We start from the raw sequence: 21,274 nt of genomic DNA on the forward strand, positions 1-21,274 counted from the left end.
TTAAAATAAATCAATTTTACTTATTTTTTTTCTTTTTGAAAAAAAATATTTTATGTAAAAAATTTATAGTAAAATATAATACAATATTGTAAATTTATAAAAGAGTAAATAGTTATAAAAAAAAAATTCTACAATATTTTTTTTTACCTTTTTAAGAGGTTAACTATAAAATAGGAAATAACGAAATAATAAGATATATTATTATTTGTAGTAAATAATATAACTACATAAATTCAATATCATTTTACAGTAAAATTGTAATAAAAAATTTAAAAAAAAAATTTCTAATATCAACAAATACAATTGTAAAAGCAAATATTAAAAAAAAATTAAAAGATATAGAATTAGAAAGATTTTTATTTATTATTTGAAGAAGATTTACTTCCTTTTCTGAGTAGTGGTTGAGACTCCAAATTAGATGGATTTTCATTATTCTTATTATGATTTTCATTTTTATTTACTTTAATTACTATAGCATCCTCATCATCATCTTCTACAATTGGAAATTTATTCATTGAATCATTACTCATTCCACCATATAATTCTGACATTTTATTAAGAGATGACTTAGATTCATGAGAAATATGTTTCCACATACTTGAACTATTTACTTCTTTTGACAAATTTATATTATGTGAAGGTCCTGAGATAGCTTTTAATGGAATTGAAACGACTTGACCATTATTAAATGGAATGTGAATGTGAGCTTCTGTCTTGACAGCACGAATAGTTCCTTGATTTTTATCTAAATCTAATTCTATTTCTTCTGCTGCTTTTAATGATACACGTCTAGCATCTTCTTTTCTTCTTAAATGAAAATCAGGCATTGTATCATCGAGGTATTTAAGATCTTTGGGATCAAAGAATTTTTCCATTAATTTTCTTATACCAACCATAACAACTAACATTATTGGAAATGCTATAGATATTGGTTTATATGATTTTACACCCCATAATATCATAAGGCATGCTGTTTGCCATCCAGTAAATGCATGAATAACTTTTATAGGTACATGTCTTATATAAATTGCATCTGGTTGATATTTCATAGGCATTAAAAATAATTTAAGTCTTTCATATAATTGTATTCCACCAAGTGCTGATATACCCATATATAGGAAAACACCATATAAAACTGGCATAGGAATGTATGATAATAATTTTGTTATCAGAACTGACATTCCAATTAATGCAAATGTACATATTCCTGTTAATCGTTGTTCACGAACTCCTATAAATTGGGCAACCTCACCTGGTGCACGTGATTCTGACTCAATACGTAAAGAATTTACATGATTAATTGATAAAACTGTTGCTGCTACATAAATAGGAAGTCCTAGAAGTCCTGCTAGAATAATAAGAATTGACAAAACAAATAAATCTAAATGATATCCACAACCTTTTTTTAATTTATTTTCTTTTCTATTTACAATAACTGTAGTAATTTGTTGATCCATAAATATTAAAATACATGCTAATAATGCTGGAATAAATGCTACAGGAACAGTCCACCATGGATTACCATTAAATGGTGGAATAAACCAATTTCTACCTTCCCATGTTGGTCTAAATGTAGATGGAACATTAAGTTTTGGTGTATTAATTCCAGCAAAAATGTCAACTGTTGTCATAATAACAATAGCAATCATAACAGCGAAATCACTAAAAATTTGGCGAACTTTTGTTGGAAAATATTGTCCAGTACGGGCTTTTTTTAATGTTGTAGCTAAAATAAATGTTCCAGCCATCAACAAGACAGACATTAAAAATTTATCATACATAATATAACAATTACTACCAGTTGCATGACCACCAAGAGTTCTACATTTTTCCATTGGAACTTTTGTCCAATCAACAGATTCTCTTGCAATATCAATATATTGTGTTAATCGTTGTTTCTCTGCAATATGAACTATTTTTTCAAAACTTAAATCACCACCAATACAAAAACATGATCCAGATGTTCCATTAGTTGGATTATAAGGAACAATATCAAGTTGATTTGTAATATTAAATAATTTACTTATTGCTTCAAATATAAAAATTGCAGCAATAAGTGTTGCAAAAGATTCTTCTGTAAATCTTGTTATATATGAAACAAGAGATGATGCATCAGTGACAACCATTAACATTAATATAGCAGCTGTCCATATATGAACCCAAAAACGGAATGATAAATAATTAATTCCACCAAGAGTTCCTTTACATAAGTCAAAAACAATTGTTTCAAAAACTAAGACAGGACCAGTTGAACCAATAATTGTTAGTGGTTGACCAGAGAAAAAATGATATATAACTCCTGATAATGCACCCGAAAAGATATTTTCCATTGCAGCCATTCTTTGGTGAGTTGCTTCTTCTAATAAACCACCAAATGTAACAATTGGTGCTAAAAGAGCAAAATACATGAAACATATTGTTGCCATACATTGAAGATTAAAAGCATCAGTAAAATCACTAATATAATGTGGTAATTTTCTCTTGATGTCTGCAACCAAACCACCACATAATTTTCCTGTTCTTTTTAAAGCCGGATCATTTCCATGACCTTCAATTTCCTCTACCTCTTTAAATTTAGTTACAGTAGATTTTGGTAATTGAAGATATTCCATTCCTGCCTGTTTTCTTTTTTCTTGTGATGGTAATGATGATGGTGGTTCAATACGAATTTTTGGATCCCATTCGCCTGGTGGAAGGCAACAAACATTATCTAAAAATTCATCTATTCCATGTAAAATATCTTCATTTTTACGAGCCATATATGCTACATCATGAAAAATGTCATCTGTCATTAATGTTGAAATAGCTCTACCAATTTCATGGAATTCAGTTGCATGTCCAGCTGGTCCTAAAAGAAGAAACAAAAATCTAGTTGGTACTGGAACTTCTGTTATACTTCCAAAATTAACAGATTTCTTAAGTCTAACAAAACATGTTATATGATGTTGAAGGAAATCAGTTTCACCAACTAAAACATTACATCCCTCAGTATCATGGTGTAATTTTTTCATAAAATGAACATTTCCTACTTGTGGTGGTTTTTTATCATTTGGTACACCCAATGTACCATCTTCATTTATTGTAGGTTCTCCAGTTTTAGCTAAACTACGTGCATGAGAAAAAGATTTTCCAATATCAGAGATAGATCTTACAGCAGAAAGAAAAGTCGAAGAGTTACCCTTTAAACCTCCCTCTTCATTATTTTTTTTTGGATTTTCATATTGATGTTTATGTCTTTTAAGGAGGACAGTTTTAACATCTAATCTAAGATGTTCTGGAAGTTGTTCTCCCTCAATTAATTTATCCAAAATATTTTCTAAACAATAAAAAATTATATAATAATAATAAGTTTAATAATTTTAATAAACTTACCAACAAGTTCCGCAAAACCTGTAGCTGTATCATCTAAAATTATAACACCATTTTGGATACAGGAACGTAATTGAAAGAGTGCATGTAAAGATAATGTAGCAACATGTGGTTTTGACCATCTATTACCTCCATCCTCAACATCTTCCTCAAATTTAACCCATCTAGCACTTTCATGCCATTCTTCAACACCATCAATTTTTTTTAATTCACTCATTTCAGTGAATAAAGGAAATAAAGCTGTATTCTCTTGAAGAATAAGAGCAATTTTTGCAGCTGGTGACAAGTGGTCATGAGCTTCATCAATATCTAAAGATTGATGTCTCATTGAAAGTCTACGATTACGAATAGCAGCAGTACTTTTTTGTCCATGACATTCCATATTCATCCAAATATTTTGACATCCTCCTTGAGGATCTAATTCAACAATAGATGGCTGAAGGACAGTCTCAGATGGTTTTTCCTCACTATTATCACTTTTGTCAGCCATCTTACTAGAAAACTAATTAATGGTTAGTTATGATTGTTATTATAAGTTTAAATTTGTTAATATCTAACCAAATAACCCAATTAAAAATATTTCTATAAAAAAATTAAAATATATTGTAATATTTTATAAAATATACAGTATATAAAAATTAAATTGAAAGGAGTTACTCAAAATTATTTTATCATTAAATACCGTAAATAAATAACATTTACCATCAATTAATAACTTTAAAATCACAAAATACTAATTAACTAACTACACATACACAATTAAAAGCTTTTAAAGGAAGATAAAAAGGAAGATATATTAATGTATATATAAAATTATAACCTTTAGTTATTCATCTTTAAAAATTAAATTTTTCATTTTTAAAATAAAAATCAATCTATGCTTTTATTTTCAGTAAAATATTAAATAAACATAAAAGCACTTATCTTTTATATCATAAAATGAAACTTTACTCTTTATCTTGAAATATATGAATATAAAAATATTTTTACAGGATTAATTTCAATGTTTTAATAGAATTTTAATATTAACATAAAATTTTAAAAAATAATATAAAAATTAAACAAAATGTTAAAATTTATTTTTAAACAATAAAATAAAAGTTCCTTAGTAATTTGTTAAATGTTAAATTTTTATTTATTATATTAATTTATTTGGAAAAAAAAAAATAGTTTTTTATTTTTATATAATAACAATATAAATGAAAGGCAGGGGGTATATACAGATAGACAGAAAGACATAAAATGTATTACATTTTTATTATAAACATTATTAAGACTGGTAAATAGAAACAAACAAAAAAAAGCTATTTATTAAATACTATTCTTAATTTTTTTAATTTTTTTTATCAATATTTCCCATTAGAAACATTTATATTCCTAAAATTCCAATATTTATACGTAAGAATAATATATTTGTAAGTTGGTTAAACATAAAAGTAAACACATAGCCAACGCAAAACTCTCTTATCTTTCACTATATTAATCCAACGGTTAAAAGCAGCACCATCTCATCTTAATAGCTCACAGCGATAGATGTTTGGCCTTATTTTTATAATATATTACAACTCTTTTCTGTGCCATATGGTAAAATAGTTTATTATATGTCGTTTCTTAATCAAAGTTACTCATTTTTTTAGTTAAAAAAGAACATAGAATAAATACTGAAAAGAACAATGATAATGGTTTATATAATAAATTCCCTTAAGTTATAAAATATTTCTTATATTTAGCACTTATTATTACAAATAAATTTTATAAAATAATATTCCTATTAAAAAAAAATATCTTTAATAAAATTTACTAAGTATTAGTATTGATAGTTTTATACATTCTTAAACTATGAATAAATTAAAGTTAAATATCAAATAAAACTTAGGAAAAAAAAACTTTAAAATAAAAAATTTTTATTGGAAGATATGTGTGTATATATTTATTGAAAATAAATTTCTCTCTATGCCAATAAATAAAGATAAAAATGTAATGTATTAATTTTTTTTAATTATTCAATCTTTAAAGATTAATAACTAATCGGATAATTTTATTTTTCTGTGTAAATAATTTTATAAATATTATAAAATAATTATTTTAAATAAGTCTAACAATTTTTACCTGTTAGATACATTTGTACTAATATATTTTTTTTTAAAAAAAAAAATCAAACGTTTCTAAGGGATACCAAAACTTCGAAAGATTATATATAACAAACATAATAACATATATACTTTTTTTTTTTAAAAAACACTAAATATCTCAGCTACAAATATTTTTTTTTTCTTCCTTAAACTAAAAACAGTTAATAACTTCCTTTTAAATTATGTTTTTTTAATAGACACAATTAAGTTTAATATTAAAAAAAAAAAAAATCTATTAAAAGTTATAGTAAGAAAATAAATATAAACTTAAAATTTTCTTTGATAATTTAATACATATTTAAATTTCGAATATTTAATACAACCTTTTAGTAATGATAATTTAATTTATAATTCAAATAGTTTGGATATTAAACAATTGCTTACATTACAGATCAAATATAAGAGGGCAACTCGGATGAATTAAAATAAGTCTGTTGACAATGTCTCTAATAATTTTAATTATATTTCTAAATGTTTACCAAAAATATATTGTGAACCGTGAAAATTTAGAAGAAAAAAAAAAAGAAAGAGATAAATTAGAAGGAATACACAAAATAGTCAATATTTATTTCATTTTTTTTATTTTTATAAAATATATAACATCACACAAAGATGATGATAATTTTTAAAAATTGGAAAGAAAGAAATACACTAAAATTGAACTTTGTTCCTATCAAATATAATATTATAATGACAGTTTAATATTATAATGCTATAAGAAAATAGTGATTTTTTTTTGTTTTACACATTAAAATCTATGTAACAATAAAAATTGATCATTCCAAAAAATTTTAGACAGTGTTATACAACTATAATAACTTCTAGACATGTCAAAGTGAAGACAAAAACATACCATTAGTTTTACAATTTTGGACAATTTTATAAACATACCAATACAAAAAAATGTACATTTTATAATTTGATTTTTTTTATATTTTACAAGTATGATAGAAAAAGAATCACTTATCCCATTAATACTTACTGACATTTTAATAAAAATCTTATAGTATTTATACAAGCAAACATCTTAAATGTTTCGAGGATTGATGGCATTTACATAAAAATAACAAATCAAAAGTATTTTGAGAAGAAAAAAATTCAATATTTATTCATTTTCCGTTATTACACAATGTATATGCTTAAAATTTTAAAAAATTTAAAAAAAATATATATATAGCAACAAATAAATATATATATATATATATTATTATTTAATATCAACAATTGATGAAATTTGAAAAAGAAACAAATTTATAATATTAGCTAAATATAAAGAAAAAAAAAAGAAGTTTATTTATAAAATTTTTAAAAGTTTATTTATTTAAACTACAATTTCCCATAACAAATATCCTTTCAAATAGATTGATTTTAATATCACAAAACTTCACTCTATAAAATAAGAGCTTTATGAGAAATGACTATGTGTAAATGTAAATGCCTTAAGTAAACTAAAATATGGAGAATAACTACATATATAAAAATGAAATGTTTGAATAATGTTAATATAATTTAATAGAATGGGAATATCTAATTTGTTTTAAAACGAAAAAAAAAAATATATATATATATATACATTTAATTGAGATTAGACCAGTTCCACTTTAGATAATAATGGTCCTGATTATATTTTATCAAAATTGCTGACTTTATTCAAATCTCATACATTAATATGTGTATATATATATACCACCTCAAATGAGATGTCTTTTCAAATATTATGCATTAACATACAACTAGTGGAATCCATAAAAAGTCAATAGAATGGAAAAAAAAAGTATATTAGAAAGTAATTCACTATCACATCTCATATTAGAAATAGGAAATGATATATGTGATTATTATAAAAGAAATTGATAAAAGTTTACATTTTTGGCTATTTATATAAATATCAGTTAATTTATTTGATCAAGAAAAGTGTATCATTCTATATTAATAATATATACAAAAATATGTAAAAGTACAACTATTTTAGAAATAGTTATCAAAAAAAAAAAAAAAATAAATTGTTTAAGAAAATTTTTTTTATTTAGACATCTAAATATTATATTTATTATATGATATCATGGAATTCCTAAAAGTATACATAAATAATTTAAAACCTTATGTATTGTTAAAAGAAAAATATATTAATTAAAATTTTATCATTCATATATGACAACAATTAGGCATCATAAATTTAATTTTAAGCTTTTAGTTATAAAAATTACAATAAAATTGAAATTCAAAAATAAAAAAATATATTAAATATTTAAATGTGAATAATAATGTAAATTTGACAATCTATCAAAAGCCTCCCACAAAATAACCCCACTATAAATAAATAATATTTTCACCATATATATATATAAGTTTTCAAACTATAATTTTATTATTATAGCAAATATATAAATGTCAAGAATAAAACAAAATGGCAAAAAAGTTTTATTTTTTATTTTTGTTGAATGAACACATATATATATATAAAGATAGACTAAATATATCACTAAATGAGAAAAATGGATAAAAAAAGAATTTTATTTATACATTGTTTTTAAAAGTTTTATTAATTTTATTTTTTTTTCCTCTTACATTCTGATGAGAAGAGGAAAAAAAAATAACCCTTTAAAATAATTTTTATCAAACATTATTTCTTATCATTTTAAAAGTATAAATAAAGGAAAGGATTAGGGGGAAAAAGTTGATTATTATATAAATGATGCTTAGAATTATGACAACAAATATTTTATATGCATAAAATTTTCATACGTATCTCTTATTTTATAAAATGTACTTTAAACAAGTTTTCTATTATTTCTGTAAATTGACAATATTTTTTTTTTTGAACATATTAATCTTAAAAGTTAATTGGTTGCCCTATCCTTTCTATTATTGGTTAAAAATAAATAAAAGTTTTTCTTAGATTTTCCATTTGTCTTGAAAAGAAAACAAACTATTTTATTCACTTTTGACACCCTTGTTTAGTTTTGTTTATTTTTATTAATTTTATTCCTGCAAATATTGAAAAAGAGATTTGTATTTACTTTTCAATTTTTTTTTTTTATTAAATAAACTTTATTACTTTAAAAGTAATACATTTTTATTATTTAAAATTTTTAGAATATAAATAGAAAGTTTATAAAATTTTATTGTTATAATTTTTTTCTTTATTATACAATATATAATAAAAATTTCTTAAAATAGAATTTAATTTTTCTTTTCAAAAGAATATTTATTTTTAAAATTATGGCTTATGAATCACGTTATGATCCTGATATAATTCCAAAAGATGGTAAAAATAATAGAGCTTGTTTGTTATGTGGATTAGTCAAGTCTGTCAACTCATTTATGATAGATGGTTGTGAAAATTGTGAAGACTACCTCGCGTTAAAAGGTGATGAAGATCGTATACGTTGTTGTACTAGTGCAAATCATCAAGGAACAATACTTGTTTTAGATCCATCTGATTCATTTATTTGTAAATATCATGTATGTTTAATATTATTTTATTATCTATATATGTAACAAAAATTTTTATATTTATCATATTTTATAGAATATTGAAAAAGTTGTACCAGGACAATATGCTATGTCAGTTTGTGGGACATTGCCAAGAGATATTATAAGTGAATTAAGAAGATATGGTATAAAATATAAGCCACATTCAAGAGACATTGCTAATGCATAATTAAATATTTATTATTAAATAAAACAAAAAAAAAATCAACTTTGGAACAATTGTTATCAATGCTTATTGTTATTTATGTTTAATAAAATTTTCTATAACTTTACTACGCCCACCATTTACTATTTATTTTAAAAATTTTTTACAATCTTTTCTCAATACTTTATAATAATAATAATAATAATAATATAATTTCTGGTTAAATATTTTTCCGTTAACAAATAAGATTTATATTTTTAAATATAATAGTAATGAATTGAAAATGTATTAATGTTATAGTATTATATATTTTATCAAAAGAAAAAGAAAAAGTTGTATTATAAGAAGTGATCTAGTAAAAATAAATCTTGGCAAAATTTATTGAGTTATCTTTTATGTGTAAAAGTATATACTGTTATATTGATAGCTTGTTTAATGTTATTTAAAAATATATTGTTAAAGGACTTATACTTTATCTGTTGAAGGGTCTTTGATTTTATTATACATCTGATGAGTTTAGGCCATTTAAAAATGTTTTTAATATATTTATACGGCCTTGACTATTGTCACAGGAAGTAATGTTGCTTTCTTTTTGGTTACTCTACTAATCGATTTATCTTGTGGTGTATTGTTGTTAAATTATATATATATATATAATATTATACTATATTTCTATTGTATTATTGATATAAAAATTGTAGGGTACTAGATTTTAATGAAAAAGAAAATATATTGAAAATGTCTATAGCAAGTCATTATCATTCTCACAAACCAAATGTTCCAATTATAATTGAGGATGTTTTTCAATGGGTAAGAGAAGGTAACACTTTTCAAGTTCGTGTTTGGTTAGATGATAAAGAACATGATTTAAATGTTGGGTAATTAAAAAAAAATAATAATAATCAAATTTGATATAATTTTAAAATATTTTTAGAGATGATCATGCATTTTCATTACTTCACTGGGCATCTAAAGAAGGGCATTTTGCTATTGTAGATTTATTATTATCACGTGGGGCACGTGTAAATGCTACGAATATGGGAGATGATACTAGTCTTCATCTAGCTGCATCACATGGTCATAGACAAATTGTTGTTAAACTTTTATCTAAAAAAGCAGATGTTAATGCTGTTAATGAACATGGTATGACTCCATTACATTATGCATTATTTTGGGGATATGATCAAATTGCTTTTGATTTAATAAGAGCTGGTGGTCTTGTTAATGTAGCTAATAAAAGAGGTTTAACACCTTTAGATGTTTGTCAACCACAAATTTTACAAATTATTAAAGAAATAGCTTCAGAACATAGACAAGATATAAATGTTAGAATTCCATTTAAAGATGAATCATGGAAAGGAACAAAAAGTAGAACAAGAGATGCAACATTATCAAGATATACAGGAGTAGATATAAAATCATTAACTTTAGCAAAACAAATTTCATCAGATCATTCAGCAAAAATATATTATGGTAAATGGCAAGGAAATGAAGTTGTTGCTAGAGTATTAAATATTAAAAATGTTACTCCTCGAATTTCAAGAGATTTTCAAACAGAATTTCCTGCTTTACGTATTTTTGCAAATGCTAATATATGTCCTGTCTTAGCATGTGTTAATCAACCACCTAATCTTATTGTAATATCACAATTTATGGAATATGGATCACTTTATAATGTATTACATGAACAAACTGCTGTTGTAATTGATCATGCTCAAGCATTACGATTTGCTCTTGATATTGCTCAGGGAATGGCTTTCTTACATACACTTGATCCATTAATAATGAGATACTATTTATCATCTAAACATGTTGTTGTAGATGAAGAATTAAGTGCAAAAATTAGTATGGGAGATACTAAATTTAGTTTTCAAGAGGTTGGAAGATGTTATTCACCTGCTTGGATGTCACCTGAAGCTTTAACAAGAGATCCTAAAGATTTAAATCAACGTGCTGCTGATATGTGGTCATTTGGAATATTATTATGGGAATTAGTTTCTAGAGAAGTTCCATTTGCTGATTATAGTGATATGTCTCCAATGGTTGTAGGTATGAAGATAGCTCTTGAAGGTTTAAGAGTAACAATTCCACCAGGAACGGCAAAATCTATGGCTAGACTTATCAATATTTGCCTAAATGAAGATCCCGGTAGAAGACCTATGTTTGATCAAATTATTCCTATTTTAGAAAAAATGGCAGCTTAATGGAATGTATAAAATTTTATTACTTTTTTTTTTTTTTTGTTGTCTTAATAATGATCTGCAATTTTGCTGGAATCTTATATGCCTTATTATTATAATCTTTCTATAAACCAAATGCTTGTGTAACAAAATATTTATGTATCGTATATCTAAATAAATAAAAATATTTCTTTAGTAACGTAATATTTTTATGAAATACATAATTAATTAGTTAACATTTTATAAAGTTAATATAAAAAATATATTTTATTAATGTTAAATAAATTTTAAAGCAGGAATTTTATTATACTTGTTAGACTACCTTTTTTTCATTTAATCAACATTGAAAAGTTTATTATATATATTCATTACATTATTATTTGAGTTGTAATGTTAAAATTCTCATTTTCAAAAATGCATCACTTTTAGTGATTAAATTGACAATGACAATATACTTAAAAAAAATATCAATTTCATTGTAGAGTCAATAAATTATATTTTTTAGGAATAATATGTAAATGATAACATTTGATTTATTGTCAATATAAAATTTCATTAAATAAAATAAAACAAAGAATGATTAATCACTAGTGAAACAAAATAAAATAACAAAAAAAAATTTCATATTAACCAATAATTATAACCTCATTATTATGATAATATAACATTTTTTAATTTAATATAATTATTATATAAATGATAACAGTTTAATTACATAATTTTTTATCCAAAAAAAAAAGTTATAATTTTTGTTGCATTTTTTTAAATTCGATTTGTTATCGTACATGTTTAATCGATGTGATTATCATATCTATAAAACAATTAAATATAAGGATTTAATATTTTGACTTTTTTTAATACCAATTATCTATTTTATATCATAATAATCTTTTTGATAAATAATATCAATAATATTTTTTAAAAATTATGAATTTTTTTATTTTATATTAAAAGGTAAAAAATTTAAATAAAATACATAATCATATTTTAATCATTAATAAAAGCAATTTTTTTTTAACTATAAATTTTCTATAAGATTTCAAAATTTATCTTACTTTTCTTTTTGGTAAACATTACAATAAGATCTTTTTTTAAAAATGTTAATATCAAATGTTAAATAATATCTTAAATAAGTATAAAAAGTGAAATTAATTGTTAATAATATCTTGTAGACATTGATCAAGAGTAGAAAGAGCAGGAGCAAAAAGTGCTTTCATTAATAAAGTAATTATTGGTGATCCCTGTTGAACAGTCATTTCACAAAGAACATTAACATTATTTGTATATTTAATAGAAATATACAATATATCTTTATCATTATCTTGTCTTCGAGCTGTAATAAAAGCATTATTTGCTTCCAGTTTTTTACAAATATCATCACAAGAAAGATTTTTTGGATTTGATAATTGTTTTGTCAATTCATTACTTTGAGCAATATCTTTCCATTTCTGTAAATATTCAGCTTTCTCGAGTTTTCCAGTCTCAACAAAATAAATGTTTAATGGTGCTAAACAACTAAAGTAGAGAATTCCATTGTCACTTTTAATTGCTACCTATAAAAAAAACATAATAATTACTTATTTTGAATATCATTTTCAAATTAAATTATTTGACGTCATTAAAAAAACAACAAACATAATTAAATGTGTAAAAATTGTGAAAAAAATAACACTATTACTAAATGGAAATGTTATCATAGAAAATTCTAGGGAAAATATTATTTTAAATAATCAAACTTACTTGTATATTAGTTAATGGATCCATTTTTAAAACACCACCACCAACTTTACATTGTAATGTAACATTCTCAGATTGATTTGGTTGTAGAGGAGATGGAACATACAATGGGACAGCTGGAACAAGACCAAATGAATTTCTATTCATTTGAAGAGCAAAATTACTCAAAGGAACCAATGACTTATTAGTAAATGTCATTTCCATATATATCTCACCATTTCTACGTGTAAATGTTCCTAGAACTTCAAGACCTTTTCCAACATTACTGTCAAGCCACAATGTTTTTGGAGGTATGTATGGACCAAAAGATGATGATATATCAAAACCACCAAGTGTATTAAAAGTATTTGTTGTTGTTGATCCAAAAATATCTACATTACTTAAAGTGGATGATGGTTGAGTTTGTGGAAGAATTGATGTTCCAAGAATATCACCAAATAAGTCATTGGTAGTTGTTTGTGCTGGAGGTGGATTTGTATTGGTGGTAGATAAATTACCTAGACCAAGAAGATCATCCAATCCAGTAGATGCTGGAGCTGGAGGTTGTGGAGGAATAGTTGGTGTTGGGTTGATGTCAAGAGAAAGAAGATCAACAATAATATTATATTGTGAAGGAATAACAGGACCAGTTTGAATGGGTCCACCACCACCAATACCACCGGCGCCAGCACCTCCGAAATTAAGAATATCTCCAGCCTCATCATTACTTTCAGAAGATGGAACTCCAAGTTTCTTTAATGGTTGACGAGATGTATCAATAAAACTACTTGGTGGTTTGTGATAAACAGAAGCAAGTGTACCAATATGATTAATTAATTGATTAAGGAAAGATGGTTCAAGGAAATCTGTTTCTCCTGAAATCAAAGGTTTACTAGCTAAGACAACTTCCTTTGCTGCTGCTGGATCAGCAGAAAGAAGCCTCCAGTATATATAACCACGATCTCTTAAATCAGGATTGTCTGAATCTTGAGTTGCTAATGCAAGAACACGTTGAACAAGATCCTGTGATTCACTAGGTTTTTTCAAAAACAATTTAACTGTAGCTGTAAGTAATTGTAATTGAACTTGTGTACTTTCATCATGAAATGTTTCAACAAATGACTCTAAAAGTTCATCAGCATTTTCAATTCTTTCTGCATATTCACCAATAATCCAAATCATTGATGCTCTTGCTTCTGGTTCATCAAGTGTATCTAAATTCTCACATAATGTAGAAATTATACTTTCATATTTATTTGGATATTTTCTAAATATATCTTTAATTACAACAACAGCTTCTTGAACAACATAATTAACTTTTGTTTGTAAAAGTTCTAATAAAGTAGAAACACACTTTTCAGCAGCAGTTTCAATTTTAATGGCACATCTACCAATAGCTCTAACAGCTTTTCTAACAAAATCAACATCAACTTCAGCAGCATACTCTTTTAATTCACTTAAAACTTGTGCAATATTATTTTGTTGAGCAAGTCTAATCATAATATCAAGTTTTTCCATTTTAACATAAATTGGATCATTATATTTTACAAAAAAAACTTTCATTTCTTGTTTTAAAATATCTGGTCTTTTTTGTACAATAAGATTTATATTTCTTAATGCAACATATTGAATTTCAGGTTCAGCTGATAATAATGTAATCATTGGTGGTGCTAATTTTTTAGTTAATTGAGTAATAAATTCAGATGTTTCAGGAAGATAATTCATTAATTTCATTAAAACTTTAACAGTTGAAAGAACTACAGCAGCATTAGCATGAGCTAAACGTGGTGAAATTCTTTCACATATATTTTGTGCTTCTCTTTCATCTTTTGGTGTATAATTATTTAATGCATCAAGAATAAATACCTGTCCCCATTCTGTACATTCATTTAATGCAGTAAGTAATTTATTAACAAGTTGAAGATTAATTTCAAATAATTGTTTTGTTTGATTAATTTCAGTTATTGCAGCAACAGCATTAGCAACAACCATTGGATTTGAATCAGAAAGAAGATCTGAAAGTAATTCAACAAATCCTTGATCTTCAACTAATGATGGATTAATGTCATGTAACTTTGCAACACAAACAGCTGCCGTCTTTCTTACATATGGATCTTCATCTTTCATACATTTTCTTAATGGTTCACATAAATATTCTGTTATTTTATCAACACGAATACATCCCATTGTTCTAACAGCCAATGCACGTATTAATGGATTTGGATCTTCACAATCTTTAACAAAAGTATTAACAGCTAAAATTGCTAAATCAGGATGACTTTTAGCATAATTCATTAAATATAAATAAACTAATTTTTTTAATTCCACGTTATCAGTTTGCATACAATTAACAACATCAGGAAAAAGTGCACTAAAATAAAATGATAAAAATATTTTTAAATTTATACTTACCTAACATCTTTACCAACAGTCATTGAAGCTATAACTTTTTTAACTGCTTCTCTTTTTTTTTCTTTTTTATCGGAATTCAATTCATTTTTTAATTCAAAAATTTCTCCCTTTTTAGTAGTAGTAAAATATTTAGAATCAGTCATTTTTACCTAAAAAATAAATGTATTAATAAAAATATTATTAGAAAAAGATGTAATTAGTTATAAAATAATATAATTATAAATTAATTAACAATAGGACAAAAAAAAATAAACTGCCGACTTAGTGTTCTATTGATTTTATTGAAGAAATACGCAAATCTCCAACAATGGTATTTTCACTATGTTTGTATATAGTAGGAAAGACAAGCAAAATGAGAGAGATTAAATAAGAGATAAAAGAAAATATTTTGACATTATGCAAAAAGGCTCAGGATTCTTTTTGTTATTAGCTTTTTAAAATAAAATAAAATATAAAAAAAATAATCTAATTTTACTTACAATAATTGTTAAGTAATCATAAATAAGATAAGATAACTCTTTGAATACATCACTTTTATGTTATATTAAAGATATTTATTTTTATACTTTTTATTATTTAATTTTTGTAATGAGAATTTTTTAAACAATACATAAAATATTGATTATCTAAGTATACATAAATAAAAAAAAGTATAAAAATTTTTTTAATAATTTGTACATAATTATAGTTTTCCATTAGTTTTTTCATAAATTTCATCATAAGTTAAACTAATACCAGACTCAATTGTTGAATTTTCAGAACAAGTAACATCTTCATCAACTTCTTTTCTTAATATTGTATCAATGTCTACCTGTGAAAAAAATGCCGTTGAATATGGTATTTGATGAATACCTAATCTTTGAGATATAGCTGCACGAACCATAAGATTACTTAAGTTTAATGCAAGTGCAGCTCGATAAACATCTTCATCTTTAACTAAATATCTTACTTCATCATGAATAGATATACAAAACCTGGCATCAATATTATATTTTTGACATAACCATTCCATATTAATTAGTAACATGTGTAAAAAGTCAACTGCTGATGATTGAATTATCCAATTTGTAATAGAACGTCTAAAAAAATTTAAAAAATGAATTGATCCGGTAGAATATTTTGGTCTTGGATGAAAACCATTACCAAGTTTACAATTTAAAATAGGTGTTCTTAGTTCAGGTTTATCTAAAATAATATTCAAATAATTAAATGTATCTGATTCAATTCCATCATAATATAATTTATATATTGTTTTCTTAAAACATTTTTTTTCTATATTTTCTAATAATAATTTAAAAAATTTTATTTCACTATTTGGTAAATCATTTATTAATGAAGTTTTAGCGTATTTTATAAATTCTTCTTTAACTATATTTGTTGTATAATTTTCATTTACATTATCACCTATTCTAACAAAAATTCTATCATTAAAATGTACAAGTGTTTTAAATTCATTTTCATCTCTTGTTTTTTTATACCATGGTAAAAAAAATTTAATGTAACCTTTGTTAATTTCTACATAAAGTCCTTGTTTACCTTTTGTTTTTTCAAAAGTTTTTTGGGCAAGTTTTTTAGCCTCAGTAATAGGAACATTGTGCTTAATTAAAACAGAAACTGCATGACTTGGACCGGAACCATAAAGTCTGGCGTAATTTAAAATTTTAGCTATATTTCTTGAAATTCCTGATTCTTTAGCAACAACACTATGAAGATCAGTCCCTTCATTTTTATTTCCCATAAGAACTAGATATGAAAATAAAGAATCACCAATATATTTATTTTTTTTTATACTGTCACCCATAATTGCTGCTAACCATTGTTCTTGTGAATCAACATCTGCACCAACAATTTTGTATCCTTTTGGAGCTTGGATTAAACTTTTTAAACCAGAACCAATAACATCTTTTTTTGAAGCTGTAACAGTTAGCCATAGTCTATGAGTTGATCTTCTTGTAATAGTTCCTGCAGGAACAACTGATGGAGCAATTACTCCATAATTACAGTTATCATCTTTCCATATCGGTAATTCATCTTTAAATCTTTTTTGAAAATTTACCCAATATGTTGTTTTAGCTAAATTATTAATAATACAATTAGCTATTTCAGAACCTCTAGTCGAAAAAAGAATATTATCGCTAAATAATGATTGATGTGATTTTGAAAAAATACTTCCAACATTTCCTGTACTATTTGTTGGATGAGGAAGACGATAAAATAAAAGTAACTTAAATTTCCCTACAGGTTTGCTTTCATCTTTTATTTTATTAAAACCTTTACTTTTATTTGACTCAATAAGAGAAATTATTTCTTCTTCTGGCATATTCGGTATGTCAAAAGTTTCTAAATTTTTAAATGAATTTTTAGATTTATTTATTGGTTTTAAATATCCCCAACCATATTTTTTTATATAATGAACAGGATAGATACCATAACAAACACCAAAAACTTTTGGTAATTCATTTGACTTAAACTTCAATTCTACATTATCTAAATCATTATTTTTAAAATTTGACAAACAAGTTAAAAACCATTTAGGTAAATTTTTGTTTTTATCTATATTCCAATCACAATCAAACATCCATGGATCTTTCTCATAATTATCTTTTAAATTATCAATCAATTGTTGTATGAAACCAATAATATCATTACGTAATTTATTAACAATTTTTTTATATTCATCATCACAAAATTCTTGAAAACCATTCCAATATTGATTTATTGGTAGATAAACATTAGCCATTTTTATCATTCCATAACGTGTAATTTGACTAGGAAATCTATACATAAACTCATTGTACATTTTTTGATAAATCTGTAGTGTTGCTAAAACATCAGTAGCACAATACTGTGTCAAACGTTGAAATTCATCTCTAATTTGTTGAATGTCTCCCACAACAAATAAATCTCTAGTTTCTTTTTCTACATTTATATGATTTTCATCATCAAATGGTACAAGAAAATTATATAAATCTTTTAAGTTATATTTTGTTACAGTTTCTTTCCATTGTTCTAACCATGAATATTCACTATGAATAGATGGATTATAATCTTTTTTATCATAAAATGTTGTTTGTGAATCAGATACACTATACATTGCTATTGCCATTGACATTGTATCCCAAAATGCTATTTTTGATGCATTATCATAGTATTGTTCCCTAACTCTACTTCTATCAAAAGATACATTATGTCCAATAATAATTTTTTCTCTGCTATCTTTATCTAATCCTTCTAATGGTATCAAATGATCAATCTTTGAGTAAACAGGAACAGGTGTATCTTTTATTAATCTTTCACTACACCAACTATACCATGAAGTATTAGATAAAGCTACAGCTAAAGTTGGTAATCTTCCATCTTGTACACAAACTTCAACATCAAATACTAAAAAATCTTCATCTGGATAGTCAATCTTATATATGTATATAAATTTTAAATTATTTTTATCAACCTACTTTTATTGGTTTGTCATTTTCATACTTTACCCAACCTTCAATAAAAGCCCATTCTTTAGGCATTGGAGGAATTTCTTTTGTTAAAAAAGCTTTTATTAAATAATTATCATAATTTTTATTAAATTTCTCACCAAGTAATTCAAAATGTTTTAAAATATTCCCTTCACAATATAATTTAGGTAACGTTGGAATTTTAATGTCTTCTATTTTGTATCTTTTCTTATCTAAAGGATTTGTTGGTATATCATTAAATAAATAATCATGTAGTATTTTTGGAACAATTGGAATTTGTTTACGTTCAATTGATGAAAAACGTAAAAAATAAATATTGTTATGTCTACCATTAAATTTAAACCATTTTGACATTTTTTAAAAAGTAACAATCTACCTTATTTTATAAAAAAAAAAACTTAATAAATTAAAAATATTATTTAATTTTTATTTAATCATTGAAGTTTATGTTCTTACTTATTTTCCACATAAGAGATAACAGAATTTTATTGGGATAATGTAATTCAAATTTGTTTAATGATATAAATAAATTTAAATATAAAGAAAAAGAAAAACTAAATTTATAGTTTTAATATACAACAAACTTAATAAAGTATAAATTATAGCGAATAAACTTTTCACAGTTTCTATATAGTATAAATTTCAATAAACATATACAAAAAATTTTGGTAATGCGTTTATGTAGATTTAAACTTTTTTATGTTATTTATATTTAATTTACAATGGAAAATGGTATAGACAGTGAAGAATGGAGTTTTCCTGGCATTAATTATGATAAAAATATAATAATTGTTAATGTCAAAGAAAATTCTAAGACATCTAATTTACTTGAATTTATGAAATCAACTTTTAATGTATGTTTTTACAAAAAAAAAGTATAGTTAATTTAAATGTTTTAGGAGGAATCAACTAGAAAAATAATCATAAAAGGATCTGATCGTGCTTGCCATAAAGTAGTATCACTTTCTGAGTTGTTTAAAAGAACTTATGAAAAAGTTATCTACCAAACTAACAAAATTACATCTGTTCTAGAAAATAGTAACAATATTAATTGTGAAGATGGTAATAAAATTTTTAAAAGGAAAACGATACCAACTTTATGGGTATTATTGTCAAAAGATAAATTAGATCAATGCCCTATTAGAAAAATTCAAAAAACTGTCAAGGGAAAGGCTGATTTTGAGGAGTGGATTAAATGTACCTCTTTTCTTAAAAAACCAATGGAAAATGATAAACAAAAGAAACGATTGAAAAGACCTATCCAGAGAGAAGACCCTGATCAAGTTAATCCATGGGCTAGAAAAAAAAGAATAAAACCATCAGAAAAAAAATAAATGATTATTTTATTTTGTTATGTTTTTAATTTTGTACCTATATCAAATTTTGTTTTAGTATTTGAATAAGTTATATTTTTAAATTAAATTTATGTTGTTTTTTAAAAGTTGTTTAGATTTAATAAACTCTTTATGAAATGACTTATGTAATGATACATTGTTATTTTATTATTTATACTACACCCGATATATATTTTTTTATAACTATATTAGCACAAAGTCTGTTACACAATAGCTTGCATAACAATACAAAATCTGTTTTATAATAAATCACAATTATATTTTAAAATTACAAGTATGACAATGAAACAATAATTATCGAATTAAGATTGCCATCTGTGAAATGTCAGTTAACTGAAAACAACTGTTAACATTAAAATAGAAATTGTTAACAATTATTAAAATTACATCAATTAACTTTTAGAATTAAAAGTAATAAAGTTCTAATTTCACTAACCCTGCAGGAGTGAAATTTAAATTACTAAAAATGAATAGACATAATATGACATATAAAAGTAATTACATTCCATCATATTATGATTTTTAAATAGGATGTAAATAATAATTTAACTTTTATACTTTCTAAGTAAAATAACTTTTTAAATATAAATATTTAATTTATTAATATTACTTTATTATAAAAAAAGAGAAGATTGCCATCTAACATTTTTTTACTATTTTTTTTTTGTATATCTTTAAACATTTCACATACTCATCATCATATTTAAAGAAATAATAATATTTTATTAATTAATATAAGTAATAATAAATATTATTCATTTCTTTACTTTTTTAATGCTAAATGGTAATAATTACTTCAAATTTTTTATTTTTAGAAAAATTACTCATTTATTGTTGTTTTGTTCTATTATTTATATATGTTTTGTCTACTTTTACTCATTCATATTGTTTTCTCAAATTACCATTTATATTTTTGAAAAAGAAATGTTTTTTTTTGTAATTTTAAAGTACAAAGTATTTGTAAAAGATGTTTTTAATATTTGTATAATATTTGTCAATATTT

General features: G+C 23.9%; 6 protein-coding genes across 6 annotated transcripts; 3 read left to right on the forward strand and 3 right to left on the reverse strand.

Moving 5' to 3' along the window:
- Positions 1 to 356: 356 nt before the first annotated feature.
- SRAE_2000301500 (Na[+]-driven anion exchanger 1) lies at positions 357 to 3,859 on the reverse strand (the record flags this gene model as incomplete). The annotated part of the gene is made up of 2 exons (XM_024654158.1): positions 357 to 3,316; positions 3,373 to 3,859. The coding sequence occupies 2 exons, from the start codon at positions 3,857 to 3,859 to the stop codon at positions 357 to 359; spliced, it is 3,447 nt and encodes a 1,148-aa protein (XP_024507557.1).
- A 4,864-nt stretch (positions 3,860 to 8,723) lies between these two features.
- On the forward strand, positions 8,724 to 9,165 carry SRAE_2000301600 (Transcription elongation factor SPT4; the record flags this gene model as incomplete). The annotated part of the gene is made up of 2 exons (XM_024654159.1): positions 8,724 to 8,966; positions 9,034 to 9,165. The coding sequence occupies 2 exons, from the start codon at positions 8,724 to 8,726 to the stop codon at positions 9,163 to 9,165; spliced, it is 375 nt and encodes a 124-aa protein (XP_024507558.1).
- A 714-nt stretch (positions 9,166 to 9,879) lies between these two features.
- SRAE_2000301700 (Integrin-linked protein kinase) lies at positions 9,880 to 11,345 on the forward strand (the record flags this gene model as incomplete). Its single annotated transcript, XM_024654160.1, has 2 exons — positions 9,880 to 10,019; positions 10,076 to 11,345. 2 exons carry the CDS (start codon positions 9,880 to 9,882, stop codon positions 11,343 to 11,345), a joined length of 1,410 nt encoding a protein of 469 aa, XP_024507559.1.
- A 1,124-nt stretch (positions 11,346 to 12,469) lies between these two features.
- On the reverse strand, positions 12,470 to 15,592 carry SRAE_2000301800 (Adaptor protein complex 1/2, beta subunit; the record flags this gene model as incomplete). Its single annotated transcript, XM_024654161.1, has 3 exons — positions 12,470 to 12,874; positions 13,062 to 15,408; positions 15,450 to 15,592. The coding sequence occupies 3 exons, from the start codon at positions 15,590 to 15,592 to the stop codon at positions 12,470 to 12,472; spliced, it is 2,895 nt and encodes a 964-aa protein (XP_024507560.1).
- A 539-nt stretch (positions 15,593 to 16,131) lies between these two features.
- On the reverse strand, positions 16,132 to 19,270 carry SRAE_2000301850 (DNA polymerase subunit gamma-1; the record flags this gene model as incomplete). Its single annotated transcript, XM_024654162.1, has 2 exons — positions 16,132 to 18,861; positions 18,905 to 19,270. 2 exons carry the CDS (start codon positions 19,268 to 19,270, stop codon positions 16,132 to 16,134), a joined length of 3,096 nt encoding a protein of 1,031 aa, XP_024507561.1.
- A 317-nt stretch (positions 19,271 to 19,587) lies between these two features.
- On the forward strand, positions 19,588 to 20,250 carry SRAE_2000301900 (DNA/RNA-binding protein Alba-like family-containing protein; the record flags this gene model as incomplete). Its single annotated transcript, XM_024654164.1, has 3 exons — positions 19,588 to 19,597; positions 19,655 to 19,770; positions 19,816 to 20,250. 3 exons carry the CDS (start codon positions 19,588 to 19,590, stop codon positions 20,248 to 20,250), a joined length of 561 nt encoding a protein of 186 aa, XP_024507562.1.
- Between the last annotated feature and the right edge of the window lie 1,024 nt (positions 20,251 to 21,274).

The sequence above is a fragment of the Strongyloides ratti genome, assembly GCF_001040885.1.
Source record: "Strongyloides ratti genome assembly S_ratti_ED321, chromosome : 2".
In the NCBI taxonomy this organism is placed as follows: Eukaryota; Metazoa; Nematoda; class Chromadorea; order Rhabditida; family Strongyloididae; genus Strongyloides; species Strongyloides ratti.